This window comes from Neodiprion lecontei, chromosome 1 (genome assembly GCF_021901455.1).
Source record: "Neodiprion lecontei isolate iyNeoLeco1 chromosome 1, iyNeoLeco1.1, whole genome shotgun sequence".
NCBI lineage: Eukaryota > Metazoa > Arthropoda > Insecta > Hymenoptera > Diprionidae > Neodiprion > Neodiprion lecontei.
Window position 1 is genome coordinate 26,739,241 of NC_060260.1, and position 20,266 is coordinate 26,759,506.

At 37.8% G+C, this 20,266-nt stretch overlaps 3 protein-coding genes across 3 annotated transcripts in view; 1 reads left to right on the top strand and 2 right to left on the bottom strand.

Moving 5' to 3' along the window:
* Window positions 1–1,660: 1,660 nt before the first annotated feature.
* On the bottom strand, window positions 1,661–3,233 carry LOC107216747 (novel acetylcholine receptor chaperone). The gene is made up of 4 exons (XM_015654025.2): window positions 3,123–3,233; window positions 2,343–2,481; window positions 1,928–2,034; window positions 1,661–1,774 (listed from the first exon to the last, which is right to left on the bottom strand). Exons 1-4 carry the CDS (start codon window positions 3,231–3,233, stop codon window positions 1,661–1,663), a joined length of 471 nt encoding a protein of 156 aa, XP_015509511.1.
* Window positions 1,748–8,392, bottom strand: LOC107216744. The gene is made up of 5 exons (XM_015654023.2): window positions 8,231–8,392; window positions 7,940–8,130; window positions 3,123–7,705; window positions 1,928–2,034; window positions 1,748–1,774 (listed from the first exon to the last, which is right to left on the bottom strand). The coding sequence occupies exons 1-3, from the start codon at window positions 8,291–8,293 to the stop codon at window positions 4,348–4,350; spliced, it is 3,612 nt and encodes a 1,203-aa protein (XP_015509509.2). The 5' UTR covers window positions 8,294–8,392; the 3' UTR covers window positions 1,748–1,774; window positions 1,928–2,034; window positions 3,123–4,347.
* An 863-nt stretch (window positions 8,393–9,255) lies between these two features.
* Window positions 9,256–20,266, top strand: part of LOC107216750 (afadin) — a 115,366-nt gene continuing 104,355 nt past the window's right edge. The window contains exon 1 of the mRNA XM_046746375.1: window positions 9,256–9,633. The gene's annotated coding sequence lies outside the window, so the exon portion shown is untranslated. The remainder of the gene's footprint in view (window positions 9,634–20,266) is intronic.

Below are 20,266 nucleotides of genomic sequence, written 5' to 3' on the forward strand. Positions count from 1 at the left end.
AAAAAATACACACTAAGTTTGTTCGAATATTAAGTGCACCAGATACGTGTCAGATGATTCAGTGATCATTTTATGAAGGCATTTAGTGTATCCATGCAGCCGACTACGATTACGAAATACTTGGTTGTTTCAATTTCCAATTCTTATGTATTATCTGATAGTTCACCAATGCATCTATACGTAATATGCGTTCTTACCTAAATCACGTCTAAATTGAGAAATTAACATTCCTATCTTGTACGTTACGTACAATATTAAATTAGTTTCTTTATCGATTAAGTATTTTTACACGTATTTTCACGACTACGGGATAGTCAATAATGATAGAACGGTGCGCAATATTACGTTTCTTGCGTATCAAATTTTCTCCAGTGTATTACAATATTTACTAAATATTTATATTATTATGATATTCGTGAGAACACATTAATTTTTCAATGGCAGTTAGTACGTTTTCATTTTAACTGTAATGTGCATCTAACACAATCTCCTTCCCAAAGTTCAAATTATATGCGCCAGCGATTTCCAAAAGAGCTGCGATTAATCAAGCTCAATTTAGATAGAAACAGGCCGATGAAATTGTTACGGCATTAAATTCAACGTGGCAACTCAAAAGTCTAACACTAAAAACTTGGAGCGTATATACAACATTTTCAAGATTTAATTTAATCATAAGTAAATGTCTTCATCAGTTGTACGTAAAAGTATCTTTAATTGGTAAGTTTAAAATGAAATAGGATTGATTATATGAGGAGTGCATATGCGAAACTTGGTAGGTATATTCATCTCAAGGGATTCCTAATAAAATGCGAAATGTAGAGAATTTCTCTTGAGTTAGTATTTCATACACAGCAAGGATGAAGCAAACCCAAGAATTGTCTATTAATAGTTTTTATCGCAAAAGAGTGGATTTGATTATGAAATAGAGATGTGTTCTGGCACAGCATTCTCGTGTAAAGTAGCTCGGAATAACAGAGGTGCAGCGTTAGAAATTGAGCTTTACTGGTCTCAGTATTAAAACTAGAGATAATATGATTTGGAAACTGTATATTATGTATTAATCATGACAAATTATTGGATGTCTCTAAATAGCATCGGTAATATTTTTCGATTTAATCGATTTAACGATCTCCAGCGCGTATGTAATTCTTGCATGATTTTTATTTTGCAATATCAACGGCGGATAATAATAGATGCAACTTTTATAAACGACTCTTACTCATGATGTTATTTTATACATCGCACAAGAATTATATCTGTCTTACTCTTTTCGTTGCAGAGCGAAAGGAGGAGTATAAAAAAATGACGCGTAATCTTATATGCAGCTTACATACATTAAGTGGTAATCTGTGAAATAGATGATCGTAGGTGGTGATGATGGTGTGCGTTTTTATTTAAAAATCAAAAATAAATGAATTTTATACAATTACAAATACTTATAATGACGTCGGATGATATTGTCTGCGCTTCGAAGTTTAAAATAATTTCAAAGTAAACGATTGGCTAGATAAAAAAAAACGATATCTAGAAAACAAACAAACGAAAAATGCTAAGAATGAAAATCGAGTGCTGTGTGCAACAGCGATTTGATCGTAGCTGTAATCGAGCTACTCATAATTTTGTGTAAGAAAAAATTTCTGCGCATATTTTGCGAGTTAGTTCAGTCTTGCTTTTTAGATCTGTCGTCAATCCCATTCGCGGTGATCGGCTGACCGTCTTGACGTCTCAATTGCCAATCAATAACCAATCGACCGGTTAGCATGAAGAAAAATACCTGAAAACAAAGTTTTTCTTTTTTTATTCGTGATTCATGGCATACGGCAGGTGTATTGACAGCTGCTAATGACTGTCATTGATATACTCGACTGCCTGATACTCCGGTAAAAATATCTCGCATTTAAGGTGGTATATTCTGTCGTACACTCACCAATGCCGGTGCGATTCGCTCGAATTTATCGTTGACCATGTAGTGGGAATAAACGGCCATGAGCATAAGGAGTAAAAGTACGAAGTTGGAGGCGTTTTTCACGTTGTCTAGATTAAGGGAAAGAATTAGAATGAGTATATCTTCATTATCGCCGACGTACCGTATAGCCAAACTTAGTGCAACGGTTGAAAGAAATACGCGTGAGATCTGTATAGACTCGTTGAATCATTAACCGGCGATGAATAAACAAACAAATGGATCGCGCGTTTATTGTTTTCAACTCAACAAAACTGCGATCAGATAATATGTACGTGTTCTCGTTTTCCAAGCAAGGAAATCTTTGCTCGATGAAAACACGGTGCAACCTGCGGAACATGAATTGCTCGATTAAATTTTTTGAAATAACATAACGTACGGCTGGGAACCAACGCCATGGCCAGACCGCAGACGATTTCAAGAGATCCGACAACCCTTCGGTACCATTTACTCGGTACTTTGAAGTCGAGCGTCTCCGATAAGGGAAAAACCTTGGCATACTTGACGTACTCCTTCCTCTGAAAGAAGTTTCTTAATCGCAACATACGTATAGAATTGGCCATATTCCAATTTGACTGGTCAGCCGTCAGCTGTTGTAAACTCGACTGTGGCAATGAGAAACCGAAATAGCTGCGAGCCTGTGCTAAGGCGCGGGCAAATCTTATCGTATTTATTAGATACACATCCAGACCTCAAGTTGACCAGCCATTCGGACATGTAAATAAATTTTCCGTCTTATCCCACGGGAGGCATAATGTTTCCTGATGTCATTACTCGACGTCTTATACGATTAGGCATGAAAGCGTTACTTCTGACCGGATAAACAAATAGACGGATTTCGTATGAAGCAAGGAACTGATCTTAAGAGTTTCTTGTGAATTTGAGCGCCGATTAAACGATTCGAGATCAATTGACCCGTTGATTTGCTTTCGATGGGATTTCAACGCCAGTTTGATTCCAGATGGATGAGGATTTTCCCGCGTCATATAAGACGCATCCCACGCGGCCCTTATGTAACACGGGTACTCTGCATCTAGGAGCTAAATTTCGCGGCAGTGAAAAACTTCTTTCTACTGCAAATTTTTCACCGGATATTATATAACTTAAATTGAATTTGAAATAAATATGGGCTACAGAAATAATATGGAAAATTACTCACCAGATCTTTGTGGAGATCTTTACTGATGTGCGACGTCAGTTTCATCGTACCGACGAATACAAAGAATATTCCCAAAAGCACGGATAAGGACTTCAGCACTATCGAACCCATTTTCCTGCAAACGACGCTTAAAATTTGTTCCAATTGAATAGCGAATAAAGATTATTTTACGCGAATCTGCACAAGGCACTAATTGTGTTTATTATTATTAACGTTTATATACTATTCAATCGTGCATTTATTTGTTTAAACGATTTTTAAATACGTATCATTTTTTTAATATAATTATTTGGTCGAAATTATTTGGGAGAGCTTGGACTATTGATAACCGTCCATGTTTCGTCGGCGACGGCGCACATCGCGGTTACCGTCGACGTCTCGTGACGTCACGCGACGCCCTGGCCCCTGACAGGCGACGCTTTTGGACCTACGCCGTCGCGTTGCGGGATTTTAATTCGAAAAATCATTAGATGCGTGCGCAATGGGAGCGGGTCAATTCAAGTTTCACACGGAAGACGTATCGTTCAACAATAGTTTATTTACATCACGAGCATCGTTCGAATTATACCTCCGGCAAATATTGTACTTTTGAAGCATTTAATATTCCAAATAGACAAAATTTCCCGCCATTGCATTGTTCCAATGCTTGTATTTATGTTTTTTCGAAGAATGACAAGTTCATAATTCATTCAAATTCAGAAATATAAATTTCATCGCAACATTGGCTGACTCTATACTTCGATTATTAAACAATTCTCGTCGAAAAATATCTTATAAAGAGGTAATAATCAAACGACGGTCTGTACAGAATCACAAGGCATAATTTTTCAGTCAGCTATAACAAAGCTTATACGCTTTACACTCGTACTATATAAAAGTTGCGAAGAACGCTTTATGTATGTACAATAAGCATATACACATGTGTCTGAAAACAGTATGCAACAACCTTTTATTATCAAAGGTTCCGAATCACAAGTCTGTTTGAAACGAAAGGTATATTTTCTCACGTCATGCTTCTTGAATGAAACCATTTAGAAAAAAATGTAATCAACATTGTCGCTAAACTGGTACTCAAGCAAGATACAAACAATATTTGGAACAGTACGATTGCGAAAATATAATTTGTTTAACGGTTTACGCTAACTTCATAAAATACATGATGAATGTAAACAATAAATCAATCAGAAGGGGTTGCATCTATTCCCTGACATCATGCAAAACACTGTCAGTCAAATGAAGCTCTACAATCTTCTCTAGTTTCTGAAGCTTCGTTACACTTGTCACTATTTAACTCGGATTTTTGATCAATCGCTGATACATCATTTGCCTTCGTTTCACTTAATACCATGATATTCGTGTCCAAAGGAGCTGAATTTTCTACTTCATCGGTTACACTTTTCTGGACTGTGCTCACTGTATCGGTGACTAACTCTGAGTTTCCAAGAATGCTTAACGGCATTGAACAATCTTCCAGCTGAACTGGTCTTCTTCGTCTAGTATAGATGATTAATTTTGGGGATTCTTTCTTCACCTTAGCATTATTTCCCACAACTTTTGACTTCGGCACAGGCTTCGCCGGTTCATCACTATTTTCTTGACCTTCTTTACAATTTAATTTCTCAGTTTCGTCGGTTTTGGCCATTTTATTTCCCGATTTATTTTTCAAGCTAATACTCTTAAGTAAGTCCGCTTTGCAGGACGTCGCTTGTTTGCTTTTAGATTCCTTATTGTTAGCTGCGCTGTTTCGACGTTGAGGCTTCACAGTGCCAACGTTCTTTATAGGTGTTTCCTTACGCAACTTACCGCTATTGCTGGCCCTAGATTTTTCACTCTTCTTGTCATTATCATTAACAATTTCATTAATGCTTGGAGGTTCGACTTTTTTGAGGCTGGTAATGGTTGGTCTGGCATCTGTCTCAATTTGCTCATTATTGTCAACGTTTTTAACCTTATCTTGATCATCACAGAGGTCTTTCAAATCTTCATTCTTTCCACTTTCACTACTGTTATCAATTTGCATCGGAATGAGATTCATAGATGAATGACATTCGCTCATATGTTCCGAATCTATAGTTTTGCTCATATCATTATTTATATTCTGGTGAGTTGCTTCAAGTTTGTCCTGACATTGGGAAACAGGATTCAATGACTGAGGCGGCGGAATTTTTATACTATGTTCAGAATTTGTATGCGATAGTATAATCTCTCTTTTTCCACAGTTGTGATTACTCGAATTGAACGTTGTTGTTCCTGTTGGTTTTGAAATACTATTCTTGGATTTGTGAACCGGAGATGTAGCCCTGTCTTGAGGAATGATCTCTGCACACGGTGAAACAATCTTTTCTTGTAATTCCCCAGAAGTTTCGGATGTGTTTGGCGAATTCTTTGGCAATGGTGGATCACACGAAACACCATTTGGAGGTTCTAAATTTACCGTTGTCAGCAGGTTCACAGCCATCATACGGGTTTTTCTATTTTCTTCAAAATTCTTCACCGGACTATCGATCGCGATTAAACACCAATCATTACCGCAATTATTATCACTGACTTTATTTTCAACATCAACTATAACGGTATCTGCTTCTGTTAGCGGTAACACCGGAGAAGTATCTTTTAACGAAGATTGGAACACAGTATGCAACTCATTCTGGGGTTCTTCTATGAGACATGTTTTTTCCACACAGGGGTTAATTTCTGTAATTTTACCATCAGAAGAACTCTCCCCTATTTTATTGTCTGACAAATCGCAGTTCCGTTTTGAGCTAAAATTAGCAATGAAGTTTGCAATATTTTCAATTCTCTCTTCTTTGGATAAATTCAAAGAATCGTTTAAGGCAACAGATGGATTGGATTCGGGAAAAGATAATTCTATATTTTCGAACAGCAATTGCTTATGATTGTTTTGAGTATTTCCATTTTCCTTCAATGATAGTGGAGATTTTACGTCAAATATTTTTGATTCTAGCTCATCCAAGTCTGATAAACAGAGGTTGGAAGGTTTAATATTTTTGGTAGAAATTTCAGTTGGATTAGACAGCTTTACAGGACTACATTCTACACTGTCAACAATTTCTCCTTCCTCCAATGAGACCAAACTTTTTGTTTCTGGATCACTTTGCTTTTTTAAAGTCCCATCTGCAATGTTCTCTGGTATTTCTGGTGTTGACACTTTAGACTTGACACTAGAAATTTTATTGGAAACATTGTCAACGTTGGGGTATCGTTCTTTTCTGTGTCGACTTTTATACCTTTCTCGTGACCTTGATCTTCTAGAATGCTTATCAGCTTGGTATTGGCGTACCATTCTCTCTTTGCTACAACTTCTGCTACTGTCCGGAGTTCTAGATCTGCAATTTCTGTAAACTCTTTCATCGTTTCGTTTATATTTATTGAAGCTTCTACCTTTATCACTGCGATCACTAAATCGCTCATCGATCCGATGCTCAATCGTTTCCCTTAAATCATGAATTTCTCTACTAAATTCGCTGAGGTTATCACCATCCTTGTTCTTCATTTCCTTTCGTCTTTCAAATCTATCCCTACTGTCCCTGCTCCGCCTTTTATCTCGGTGCCTACTCTGTCTTCTACTTTTGTGATACTCATCTGGCGATCTACTCCGAGACGTATAATTATACCGCCTTGTTTTTGAATTACGACTATCACGGTCTCTGCTTTTGGACCGACTTCTACTAGTCGCCTTATTTTTCTTTTCATTCATTTTATTTGCATCACTGTCAGTGCAGTTGTTCCATTCTAGATCAGGGTCGATGCCTTCTGACAGGAGCATTAATCTCATTGCAACTCTATTGTGTCTATCTTCACTTTGATCATCAATAACTGAGCCATCCTCGACAGGTACAGAATACTCGTCTACAATGTGATACTGACCCTTTGCTATATTAGTTTCTTCCAATCGTCTGTCATCAATTCTGTTTTTCACCTCAATTTTCGGTGTGCAACAAAGTATTTTATGACCGTGATGACTGCTGCCTCGATAGTTGCTTCTCGTCTCGCCAGTTTTCATTCTTTTTTGATTATTTCCATCAAAATGATCTTCTAAGCAACGTTTTCTGTCGCGATGATTGTCAACAGCAGAATTATTAGCTGAATCAAAGTTTGTTCCGTTGCTTGGTAACCGAGCTACTAATTTATCGGTTTTAGAATATAGTTTAAGGCTGCCTGGTTCGGATTGTGATTTTTGCTGGCTAATCTGGTCGTCACTGTTAGAATTTTTATTCTTGTCTTCTTCTCGTTTTGATTTTGACTGATCTTTCTGTTTTCGTCCTTCCTCTTGAGATTCCAAAATTTTCTTGTGCAGTCGCCTGCCAAATACCGTGCTCATAGCAGCAAATTGCTGTGTCTTATTGAAACTGTCACCACTGTCATCGTTGCTATTTGGTGGAAGATCACTGCTTGTCACTTCAGCCACATTGTTCGGGTCAATTGTTTCTGTCACTTCTTGGACTTGGACGTGTTTCTCTTCTTGAGAACTTTTTTCTCTTTTTCGGCTTCTCGAGGGACTCCGGTTATCCTGTATCGTAGGTCTGCTGTATTGGCCTCGTCGAAACCGCATAGAGTCCAACCTGCAAAAATTGATCGATGTATTTAATCGAATAAGAACTGATAACAAAAATAATCTTACTGGCAATCTTCGTTAACTTAAAATTGATAGCAGCACGTTGCTATTCCTGACAAAGAAATGTCAAGTATAATTTAATGTAATGGTATAATTATGGATGAAACTTTGAATCATCTGTTACTTGATGTTACACCATGATTTGGATGATATAAATGTTTTATAAACATATTAGACGTACTCTCGTCTGATCTCATTAATCATTCTATCCTTTCTGGCGATTTCTGCTCTTGCTGTCTGAAGTAACGATGAAATGTTAACCTCCAAAGTTTTGTTTACTTTTCGAAGAGACTCTAGGGCCTGAGTTAAATCGGCAACTTGCTTTTCTAACGTGGCACATTTCTCGGAAATCTCCTTATTCGCTTCTATGGGCTAAAAAAACAACAGTAGAAAAATATTTTATCGCGATCAAATCGAAGGCGAAAACATAACATAACCTCAAACGGGCGCGAGATATTTACGCAGTGCTTACGTTTTCGCTATCGCCTAAGTTAAAACTAGGCAAATCTGCGTAAATGTCAATCTCGTCTTCCATTCTTCAACTCGATGCTTTCCGTTATGCAAAATTTGACAGTCAAGCACGAAACATCACGCGAGGAAAACTCAGCTGTTGACCATCTGCTTTACTATACTTTCGTGACTCTGCGGCGCACCTTGCATTTGGCGGCAAATAAGCCGTAGGAGTTAAAATAACAACGCGTTATTTTGATTTGCAAAAAAATTCCAAAATTGCTCGTCTGACAAAAAGAATGATGTTTTTACCAGTTAACAATCGAGGCTGATCCGAAGGTATGATTGGTTTGTTTTTTTCCACCGTCAATTATTACGTTTTACTGCAAACAAAATTCAATTAAAGAACCGAACGAGAAAAAGAAACAAAAATATAGAAGCGTGTTAAACCTCCTGTACTATTTTTTTTTTTTGCATTTTCTAAACAAGCCTAGTATCTGAAATTATAAACATGGAAAATCATAAGATATTCTATGAAGTGGGTTAAAAAAATTCTTGTATAGAGAAATTCGAACTTAAAAGTTTGTTCATTTATTGTAAAACAAAGTAGAGTAATTGTTAAAAATTGTTAAAAGATTAGCTCCTCAATCGTTATTGCGCAATGTGACGTGACGCGGGTTATTCAAGTCACCGAATACTATTTTCGTCTTCGCCAAACAGTGCAGGAAATCAAAAATCTGCAAACGTATAAAATGATTGCTACAAAATATTCCGTCAAAGACTTCATCGAGATGCGATAGGGGGCAATGAAGATTGCTGGTGTAATATAACGTATAAAATAACAGTTCTGATTAAATCGATAGATCATATCGCTTAGGCGAAAGGTAGAAAAAATTTGTCGTTTGGATTTGAATCCCGATCGTTCGTTCGTCGGTTCGATTATAAGCGTCGAGCGATGTCTCCAGGCTCTCTACATTGAAAAGTTTGTTAGTCGGAATGTCGGCGTGCGCATGCGCAGAAAGTCGGTGGTTGTCGGCGGTGGCTCAACCGAAGGCTTTAGTAGTGACGCGCACCTTGAATGCGTGGTTGTCGAGTCTGGGGACGCCGTGATCCGCGGTTAACGATATTGTTGAAAAAGTTTAGTGCCGAAGTGTGTTCTTTTTTCAAGTGCTGCGCAGAGGTTTTGTTCGTTACGCGTATACGAGCGTGCGAAAAGTGTGTTGATTCAGTTGCCTACTTATAGTTATCGTTAGTTTCTTTCTACTCCCCCTTCTGCAATTAGTGAATTACAACCATGAAGCGGCGGTGATACACAAGGAGAAATCTCGGAGAGCCTGTTACCTGAAACTACGGGGGAAAAAAAGAAAACAACAACATCAACAACAACGCAAACGAAGAAGAAAAAAACGAAAAACACAAGACAAGGTATCTTACCTACCTCTACTCTGCCAGCATATAGTCGAACCTGTTGATGTTTTCCCCAACTCTTACCCGGACTTCTTTTTATCCCGTCCCGTTTAGGCTGATCGTAGCTCGGCTTCCCATTCGGATTTCACGAGGCGAATTCGCTTCGACACACGGCAATCTAGCGATCGGTCGATTTTTCCAGATTTTAATCGTCCGTCGCTCGCTGCACGCGTATTGCGAACACAGGGAACGGTTGTCCGCGAATCGTGACTCACGACTCAGTTATTGCAAATAACACAACAGGTATATCGAATCATTCGTTCTTCCCGCTGATCGCTGCCAGTTGAAAAACAGGCCTCGGATGTATATGCATCGGTAGAATCGAACCGTCTCTAAAACTTTTCCTCCCACAATTATCAACAACGAATTTGATAGTGCGAATCAACGGGATGCCCAGCAGAGCCTGTTTGTTCATTGTGTCAAGCAGTACGTAATTGTTGATCAAGAGTTGCGTAAATTTGCCGATCCGATGTTACAAATAGCCGTGGTCAGCGATATCGCGCATACCTCGATGTATATCATGGCTTTATTACGTTAACTCCGTATACGTAGGTCGGTATTGAAATAATTGTTTCGTCAACGGCGTGGAGATCGTCGTTTTTAAATGATTTTATTATACCGTATCTCGGGCAAATCCAGTATGCAGTCGTTTACGCATGCTTGTACAAACCCGATTCTCCCACCTTCGCTAACATGCCATTTACTACCAGCTACCAGTGGTAGGCCTTATGCTGTTCTCTTCTGTCAAACTCTTGATAAGTTAGAAACACAGCCGTTTGTGAGCTGCTGTTCATCGACACACAGGTATTACCTTACCTTGTACCTTTCTATGTATGTACGACAGAACTGGTGGCCTGCAGCCTCTTCCTCGCCTACGCGGTACGCGCGCATGTTTTTTCTTTTTTCTCTCCTGGTTTCTTGTTGGTTTTTTTGCTTCTTTTTCTTTTTTAAGTTGTTTTTTTTTGTCCCCACGGTCGTTTTTATAGCCTTATACGCGGCATCCTCCGGAAACTTGACATTCGCTAATTTTTTACAATTATGTATACCGTTGTGTAAGTCGATTGGCTCGTTTTATTATATACGAGATAGAAAAAATATGTATTGAAATCAATGTCGGGCAGGGGTTGTTTTCATTATGTTGAAGTTAGTTAGTGACGTTGGTGTAGCAACGATTTATGCTGAGGAAAAAGCGTTATTTAGTAATTTTGAAAATGTTTGAAATTCAGTTAATCGTTGCAAAACAAAGCATACTTATATTTTGCAATCCTGATTACTTCGAAATAATTGTAAAAATAAGAAAATAATGGTTTGTTTCTCCCGATGTTTGGTTACGATAACGTTACTAACTTTAACCTCGTTTTTTTTTTTTTCTTACGCATTTTGTCAAACATTTTGAAACTGAAATTCATTATTAGCCAATATACATGAAGTTGATGCCAGTAGTTAAAATTAGTGACCGAACGTGTTAAACCTTTTGGAATAAAAAAAATGCAGTTGAATATTATCCTCGTTATTCTATAAAAGTATCGAGGGTCGAAGATATTTCTGAAAATTTTGATTTTCTGACTTCATTACCTTATTCGAATGAATATTGAAACCTATGGCTGCTAACTTCAGCCTCGTGCTAATACACGTGTGAAAATTGTACGGTGAAATACAGAAAGTTCTTCTTGTATCACCGTATAATCAAAAGATTGATAATTTCCGGCTTGTAGGAAAGAAAAAATCACGTCAAATTTACAACTTTTCACCGATTTTCCGGTCGGGTGGTCGCTTAACCGTCGTGTGAATACATACTACGTCAAGGAAAATGTCATACAGTTAAAAAAAAGAGTAACGACCAGTCATTGTCAACAGAATGTAACGTCGTCTTTACATTTGTATTATCTTCGCTTTTTATCGGGCTGTGGAGCAAGTCAAGATTGTCACGCAAGTTTCAGATATACAGGCAGACCGGCAGGTAGGCAAAATTATGGTGTATTGTAGAACGGAAGTAATACTTTGCAAAGTTACACAAGTCGAGGTGTACATAAATAGTAGATGAATCGCCGCTCGTTAAAAATTGAGCCAGTTTTTGCTCCCCCCATTACGATCCACAGGAAAAATTACTCTGTCAGGTAGATGACCTGCAGGTGTTTTAAGATGAGGTGAGAATGAAGTTATTCACGTTACTGCGCATTTTGACGAGCGTTTGAAATTTGGTAAACGATGATAAAAAAATCGTACTCGTATGTTTAATAGACAACTTCTCGAATGCCATTCAAAAATTGCACAGTAACGATTTTTCCCTGATGTTTCATTATCTTAACGTTACTAACTTCAGCCTCGTTTTAAGAGACGCTCAGCTTTTCTAGAGTTTGGTGTACGTAACGCTTTGGGATTTTTGTTGCTAAAATTCAAATTCTCAAACGTGAGATACCTATATTTTCGCTTTTCGTTCGACGTGTTTGGTGGAAAACGATTGATGAAATAATTGTCGAGCCAATTATTCTCTGTCATTCACGTGTGAGAAATAATGACTTTCAAGCTTTGCCGTTGAAAACAAATCGGTATTATATACTACTAATTAATTTTCTTACCATTTTCTTCTGCTCCGACACCTCTTAAAATTATTATGAACAGGTACCGTTGAAGTTTAACCGATGCACGTGACTCGCAGTTACTATACATATATCTATACAATATCTACAGGGAGCAATATTTTCCCACAGTGCGGTAGCATTGGTAGCAACGAGTTCCGTGATAGCTGCTGGGTTGATTTCGCATTACACAGAGGCGCAAACGCATTCTATTGGCACGGGCATCATAGTATAAATATCTATACCTACGAGTATGTTAGATAGCTTGCGTGAGATGCGTTTTTGTTGCATTTCTACAACGCAAGACTTTATTCCTCTCGCCTGCAGCTGCTGCAGCTCGATTTTCCGCAGGAATCAACAGACCCAATCGATCGATGCCCGTTCGAAGAGTCGCCCTGAAAACCCCAACCGTAATTCCTTTGAGCTTGCACGTCGATGATAATATCATCCCTGACGATTAAAAATGATCGTTCACTTTCTCGTAGAAGTATTGTGAATAATTGGTGCCGGTACAACGTAGCTTCTTCTCATCGATACAATTTCAAACACGAGGGAGATCGCCGTCGGAAAATGCATCAGAAGTAAAAACAGAATATAATATACAAGTTTATTTTCGAACAACATCGAAATGTATATTATGCATATTATATGTATATGCGTGAAAAGTAAATTACAAAAAGAAACGAAGAATAAAAAAATACATATCGCGAGGATCCCTTCTACGGTCGAAGAAAATACTTTTCATTTCGTTTAAACCGAGTATACAAAACTTACTCTGCTATCATGGTGGTATTTTTTTTTTTTTTTTATTATCAATAACATCATTTGAAATCCATGTCGATACGAGTAATTTTTTTTTTTTTTTTTTCATTTTAAATAGTTTTATGATATTCTATTGAAACGAAACGTTTTTGTTGTGTAGATATTATAACCTGTGTTGAGTGATTGTGGAGGAAATGAAAGAGCATTATATATAGGTATATATTGCAGAGAATTCGCGGCGTAATATACTCTACAACCGCGAGTCGCGGTTTAAATTTCAATTGATGAATCGCGTTGTGGAGGAATAAAAAGTATGAAAAGATAAGAACAGTTATTTCGGACCTGTTTGTCCGCATGAAAATATGCAGGATGTATGTATATACATTATACATACATATATGTGCCATCTAGAGGAATCGAAAAAATTAAAGATCACCTTACAACAATGATCGGAATACAAATCTGTATTGTTATATATATATATATATATATATATATATATATATATATATATATATACACATCTATAGGTGAAATAAAAATTTAATCGAAATAATATAAAAGACTGTCGCGCATATAGTATTACAACAATAATTGTTTACGATAGAAAATTGCCGTACGGGTGGTGTTCTTATCGCCGCATTGATCATCGTGTGTGTAAAACTGAGCACATAAGCGAGAAATGGGAGATAAAGACATACCTTGGCGATGAACAAATAGTTAGTCAGTGGGCCGTAGCCTGTTTTCTGCAGGGGGACCGCCCACCGATGATGATAACAAAGCCACTCGAGCCATCACCTCGAATGTTGTAAACTGAAACTCTTGTTGAACATTGACGACGGCGATATTCCGCATGCTCATCGGTCTGCCGCGTGGTTTCGTTTCGTTTCTTCTTTGATTTAATTCAATATTTTTTTATTTTTTTTTTTTTTTTCACATGCATTGTGTATACCTCCCCTCCCCCCCCCCCCCCCCCCCCCCCCCCATCGCCCCTCACTGTCTTTTAGCATGGGGCAAAACGATGCTCGAGTAACGCGAGAAGCCGTAAACCATGGCATCGAACGTTTATTATTCTCCCCTCGTTATCGAGGACGCATTAATTTATATATATATACACGTATAATAATTTGTACAGCGTTACACGTATATATTTATTAATAAAATCGCCGATGACTGCGCACGATCAATGTTATCTCTCTGATTCGCGCGTATATTTTTTTATGTATATTGTATACATACGCGTATCTACAACGTATATTATCTCCAATAAACTCATGCGTACGTAAATAGGTATGCGCACATCTATCTTGTACCTTATATATTTATATGTATTCGTTATTACAGAATATGTACTTTCTTTGCAATAATTAAAAAATGAACAACCCAGGGAACAGACGTCGCAAGGTGGACCAGGCGCTACGATCAGACATCGGTAAAGTTTCGACCTATTGTACGTACGATTAGTTGTATATATATACGAGTATATATTATATATATATATACGTTGATCGGATCGCGATTTATACGGGATATCTTTTAACTAACAAGCTGCCAATCGCAATTGCATCGATAAAAGTTATCATAAGTCATTTCCACTTCCGATCATTTTTCTGTAATACTTGATTTCGTTTTCTTTTTTTTTTTTTTTTTTATTTTGATGTATTTCTCATTCTCTGAAATTGAAGATAGAAATTTTTCGCGATTATTTTAAATAATTGTTACGATCGTATCGCGCCATAGTCGTAACAGAAGCTCGCGTCTCACAACAACGAAGAAGGCTGGTTATCGGAGACAAACAGAATAAATATATGTTTAATTACCTAACTTTCCATTCTAATCTGTGGTTTTAATAACAACGGTGTGATAATATATTGCACCTTGAGATGCAAGCGTAATTTTCATTACACGTAGTATACAGTCTAAGTTCACACAGCTGTATTTTGTGCTATGTAACTATAGGTGTATCGTTTAAGGGAATATTGTAACATCGGTACACCGTGCAGGCGTGTTTGAGGACGTCGTAAATCGGGAGGGATGTAGGTGTAATAATATTTCCTCCGTATATACATATACACCTATGTATTGGTATACGACATCGTCGCGTCGTCAAATCTTCTATAGTATACGTAATATATATTCCTACCTGTACGCTGCCGTGTGTTATATACATACCTGTAATTTTTTATCAAACACGTCTGACGGTGTAATCACAAGCGTATTATCGCGTCTTGCCACTGTCAATAGAACCCTGATATCTGGCACGCGCGCCCTTTTTTAGGCAACTCTTTATCATTATTCTTGCCGAATGTATATACGAAGTCTTTTCTAGGTTGTAATAATGCACGGTTTGGCTGTACTAGTAGTGGAAAAAATCAAGCTCGGGTGCTGCTTGAAATATTCCCGTGTGGTCGTTGGATGATGTCGAAAATTCGAATTTCGTGAATCGAGAATAGATTATGAGAATGAATGGAAAGGTTAAACTCATGGAACAAATCTGAAGAGAAAAAAAGGCCGGAAATACCACAGTTAAAAACGTATTGAGATATTCTTAAAATTGTCTCAATTCTTAATAGGTGTAATATAGTATGCTTCTAATTTATATTTCTTCGCAATGAAAATTTAACATCTTCCTTTTTTTCACACGTTCTGTGTAGTTTTAAAGGCGTCTTGATAGGATACGATTCTTTAAAATTTTTCGCGCGCAGGTTTAAGATGCACAAAATAACCTGCAAATCGTATCTCCGATATTTTGAGGACAGAGTCCTGATTAATCGATAATTATGAAAATAGAGAAGCAATTTGATTCAATCTATTTGCGATATGATCTTTGCCAGCATGTAATATGTCTTTAGGATAAAATTCATCTTACGATCATTATAATTATTTGAGTATCGTGTCGCGAAGACTGTGAAAAGGTAATTCTATTGTAGTAATTTCCAAAAAAGAGATACATTGTTGGTCGAATTGGTTCCAATTGAATTCAAATCAAATTAATCGATCGGCTATAAAATATTATAAAGGCCAAATTTAGCAATTCCCAACAGTCGCAAAATTCAAGTATGAAGATAAGATATGTGATTCATACTTCTTTCAACTTCTCTCGCACATTCTATTTGAATGCCTGTATTAATTTTACTTAAATCGAGAAAACTGAAAATAATGACTGTGTGTTCAGACGACAAAGTTATCGCAATCCTGAAAAAAACGTGCAAAAACTCTGGAAAAAGTCGTACAATTTCACGCAAACTGGTATTTATTACATATTCAGTATTCATACCGTGCAATGTGAAATATCAGTTATCGTATCTTATTTTTCGTAACTCTGATGAAAAGATCATCATAGAATCGCATCATCCAGATCCTGTCGTTTTCCCCACGATACGTGCATAGTTTTTTTTCCGCGTCAAATGTTTATACGTATATAAGAATGAAAATGTCTTATCGCGCGTGTGGGTAATTCGAAAAATACACGCGTAACGATGAGTTTTTCGAAAAAATACTCCCTGCATATCGCACGAGATAAAGAGTAAGAAAAATTGAAACGCACTCTTTTAAGTCGTCGCTCGCTAATGACGGCTTGTCAGAGAATCTCGAGGCGTCATCGAGGCTGCATCTCGGATGGACCCGCGTCAAGTAAGACCTCCTCCCCCCTCATCGAGGCGCATCGAGGGCCTTGGTATTCGGGTTGTCGCCGGATGCCAAGGGCATTAGTATTCCCCGAGGCTACCTTACAACTTCTCCTGGCCAAGGCGTGCGGCACGCTCACGGCTCATGGCTCATGGCTCACCATGCACGCGTTCTCCTCGTCTCACTTACTCGTATATGTACATTGTACATGCATACCTGTACCTACGCTTACTTCGACGCACGGTATTAAACTCTCAACCTTCGCTGCTGCTGTACCTACGATTCCGCCAATTATAGGTATATAATACCCGCAGATACTCTCTCTCTCTCTCTTTTTTTTTTTTACTATTGGGTTGATTTTACTCGTACTTTTATATTAATATCTTGTTGTAATGTTTTAATGTATATTTTTATTTATCTATTCATATCTCTTCTTTTATTTCTAAATTATATATATATATATGTATTTGTATTTATTTTTTACATTCCTATATTTCGATATTTATTTATTTTTATTTACCTAGGTCACTGCTAATTTTAATTTTGTTGTTTCTTTGCTATTTAGCTTATAAATTATTTTTTTTTTTTTTTTTTAAGAGGACGAGAGGACTTGTCCCAGGGCGAATAAACGCCCCCCCCCCTCCCTCCCTCGCGCTCTTTGTTTCTTCGTATTGCAAGTCCGTACTTTGTACCGCTTCCATTCTGCTCCCGGCTGTGCCGACGTTAAGATTCTCCGCTCTACGACTGCCTCAGCATCTCGCAACATTTCGAGGAACAGAGCAATTCGCGAAAGAACCGCCTGCTGATGAACGCGATTCGGTGCTTTTGCTTCTCTGCCATAGTCGATTCATTATAGTTACAATTAGTGTCGTGTTTCTTTCCGCAGGTTTGTTATCTGTCACGCTGTCCTTATTAGGGTGATAATTCGCGGTTGTATACAAATTATTACTTGAAAGTTGTGCAGAAGTTGAAACAAGATTTAAGCTACAGCTAGAATTAGTAGGCAAATGTTCTAATGTTCTTGCGAATTACGTTGCGATGTACGAGAATTAAAGTTTTGCGAAATATCTTGAATCCTCAATGCTTTTATGGAAATACGAGAATGAAACTGAACTGCATTTTTCTATTTTCAAAAAGATTAACAAGTCTGGCTGACAATCGTGGCTGCTAGCTTCAGCTTCGTGATGTTAAAGAGTCCTTTCTCAAAATGAAAAAACAAATAGCAAAAATTGATGGCTTTCTCATGGCTCATGGTCGGAGAAGTGTTTGAAAATATTATTACATGAATTCTCAAAACCCATTAAACAATATAAATATACAGAGAATCGGGGTGGTCACTGGTTAGGGAGTTCTGGAAAACCTGAAAATGTCATGGAATTCTGAAATTCTCGAATAGTTAGGTAAATGATAAAATTTTTGTCTAAAAAACCTGGAAAAGTCAGAGAATTTTGCGATAGAGATTTAGTGGCCACCACGAGCTTTGAAACCAGAGGTCGGGACTAGGCTTTTTTTCAATTTCCAAATTGGCAAACTTAGGCGCCTTTCTGCTCTCCAACTGCATTCGGCCCGACAGACAACCGGCGTGAACGTAGGCACGACACGTAGTAGACACAGTCTATTCTACTTAGGTTCCGGCTCTAAGACTGCCTTTGTGCTAACGATTCCGTTACCCTGATTCCTTCTGTTGCGTCGTCTCGTCGTCTCGTGTTATGTCCTGCGATGCAGGGCTCGCGTTATTTTTTTCAGTTCCTTTTCACCATCCCTCTCTCGTCTTCCTCTCTCTTCTCTTTTCTCTTTTTTCTCCTCCTTCTCTCTGCCGATTTTCTCGAAACGCAGTAACAACGTCGACTTCTCTGTTCCTTCTCGACCATCTCGACGCTTTCCTTATTCTCAGTTATCGCTTCGCTCTGTCGGACTAGAAGTCTGCTAGTTTACTTTCCCTCTTCGATGCCGACCACCCGGTTTTCCCTTATTTTTAATACCAGGCATTGGATATTTTTCACGTTTGTACGCTTCCGCAGAGGTTACAATATTCGTTTTGTCCGATTATCGTCTTTCTCGTCGATAAATTGATAATTATCTTGAACTTATATTCCGTATTTGTTGAAAGTATGTGAAAGAAAAACAGGAGGTTAATAGGAATTGACTATGTTTTAATATTGGTCTAATTGTATTAGATGCAACGGAATGAAAATCCACTTGAAATACATTCGAAAGGACGTGAGTATCGTATAAGACGTTATAAAGTAGAGTTTTCAGAAGTTATGAATTACCCTGGAAGGCGGTTGATTTTTTTTTTTTTTCTTTTTTTCCTTTTGTTGTCATACCGAACTAATAGTCATTTTTCTACAAGAAGAAATACCTTTAAGACGTAAGAAATATATTCCTCTTGAAAGAATTTGATTCAATCCCACGAGTGGTTACGATTTATCAAACAGATTTCAGTGTTGAATTTCGTATCTCGTTTCTTTGATATTAACCGTTGGTTTAATCTTGTTAACACTTCTCGAAATTTTATTACCTACGAATCGGGAAAACATTAAAAACCGTGAAAAATATGTCTAGTTTTTTTTCCCCCGCCGTTGCGAAAAAAAAGTAGTAAAAATTAACGCCAACCTCAAATTCTTCGGAGAGAATTATTGTTTATTCGCCATAGCAATTGCCGTATACGGTGCCTATCTATCAAGCCTTCTCTAAAGTAGCCATGGAAGAATTTACGCGCTTTGGCCTCGCTCCCTTTACTTTCTTTTCTGTTCAATCGGAGAGGAACAGCAACCGGCTGACTGCCATTGACCGAAGTTGTGTATTGACCATCTGGTACCTATGCGCCGGGAAAGGAGGAGATACGTACTGTAATACGTTTATACATGTAAGGACTTGCTGGATCTCTCGTAATTGTTTGTTCTTGTGGTGGTACTACGCTGAAGTGAGGTCGGTACGGCGTATGCACATTGCAACAAAGTTCGATAGAACTGGACTCGCAGAATAACGTGCTCGATGACTATCTACGTTTATACGCATACGGGACATTCCATGGGGAATCGACTAAACTCAGCTGTAACGTTAACGGGGTGGAGTTGAAATTCCGAATTTGAAAAGTTGCGAAAGTGCCGAATTCCGAATTATCTGGTGGCGAAACTTGAAGTAAATAAGTCAAACTTTGACGAAACATCAATGTTTCGGATAGTCAAGAACCGGATGCTCAAACTTCTAAAAGTGCAAAGTTCCGAATGGGCGAAATGCCGAAAGGACAAAATTCCGGAAGCGCGTAACTCCGACAAGTCTAAATTCCGAAAATGAGAAAATTTAAAAATATTTAAATCTGTTACATCGAAATTCTGAATTATCGAAGATTTTTATGTCTGTGAATTTCTGGATCGTTGATACACCCGCTCGTTGGGTAAACTACGCTGTGTAGGTATATTTTGAGTTTCGAATTTTTGCTCTATCGTAACTTGAATTTTTTGGAATTTTGTATGTCGGAACTTTGAGCCGTCGGATTTCCGACCATTCAAGACTTTGTTGTTTCGTAAAAGTGTTATATCTTTACTTTAAGTTTCGCCACTAAATAATTCGGAATTAGACGCTTTTGGAACTTTCCAAATTCGGAACTTCAACCCTAC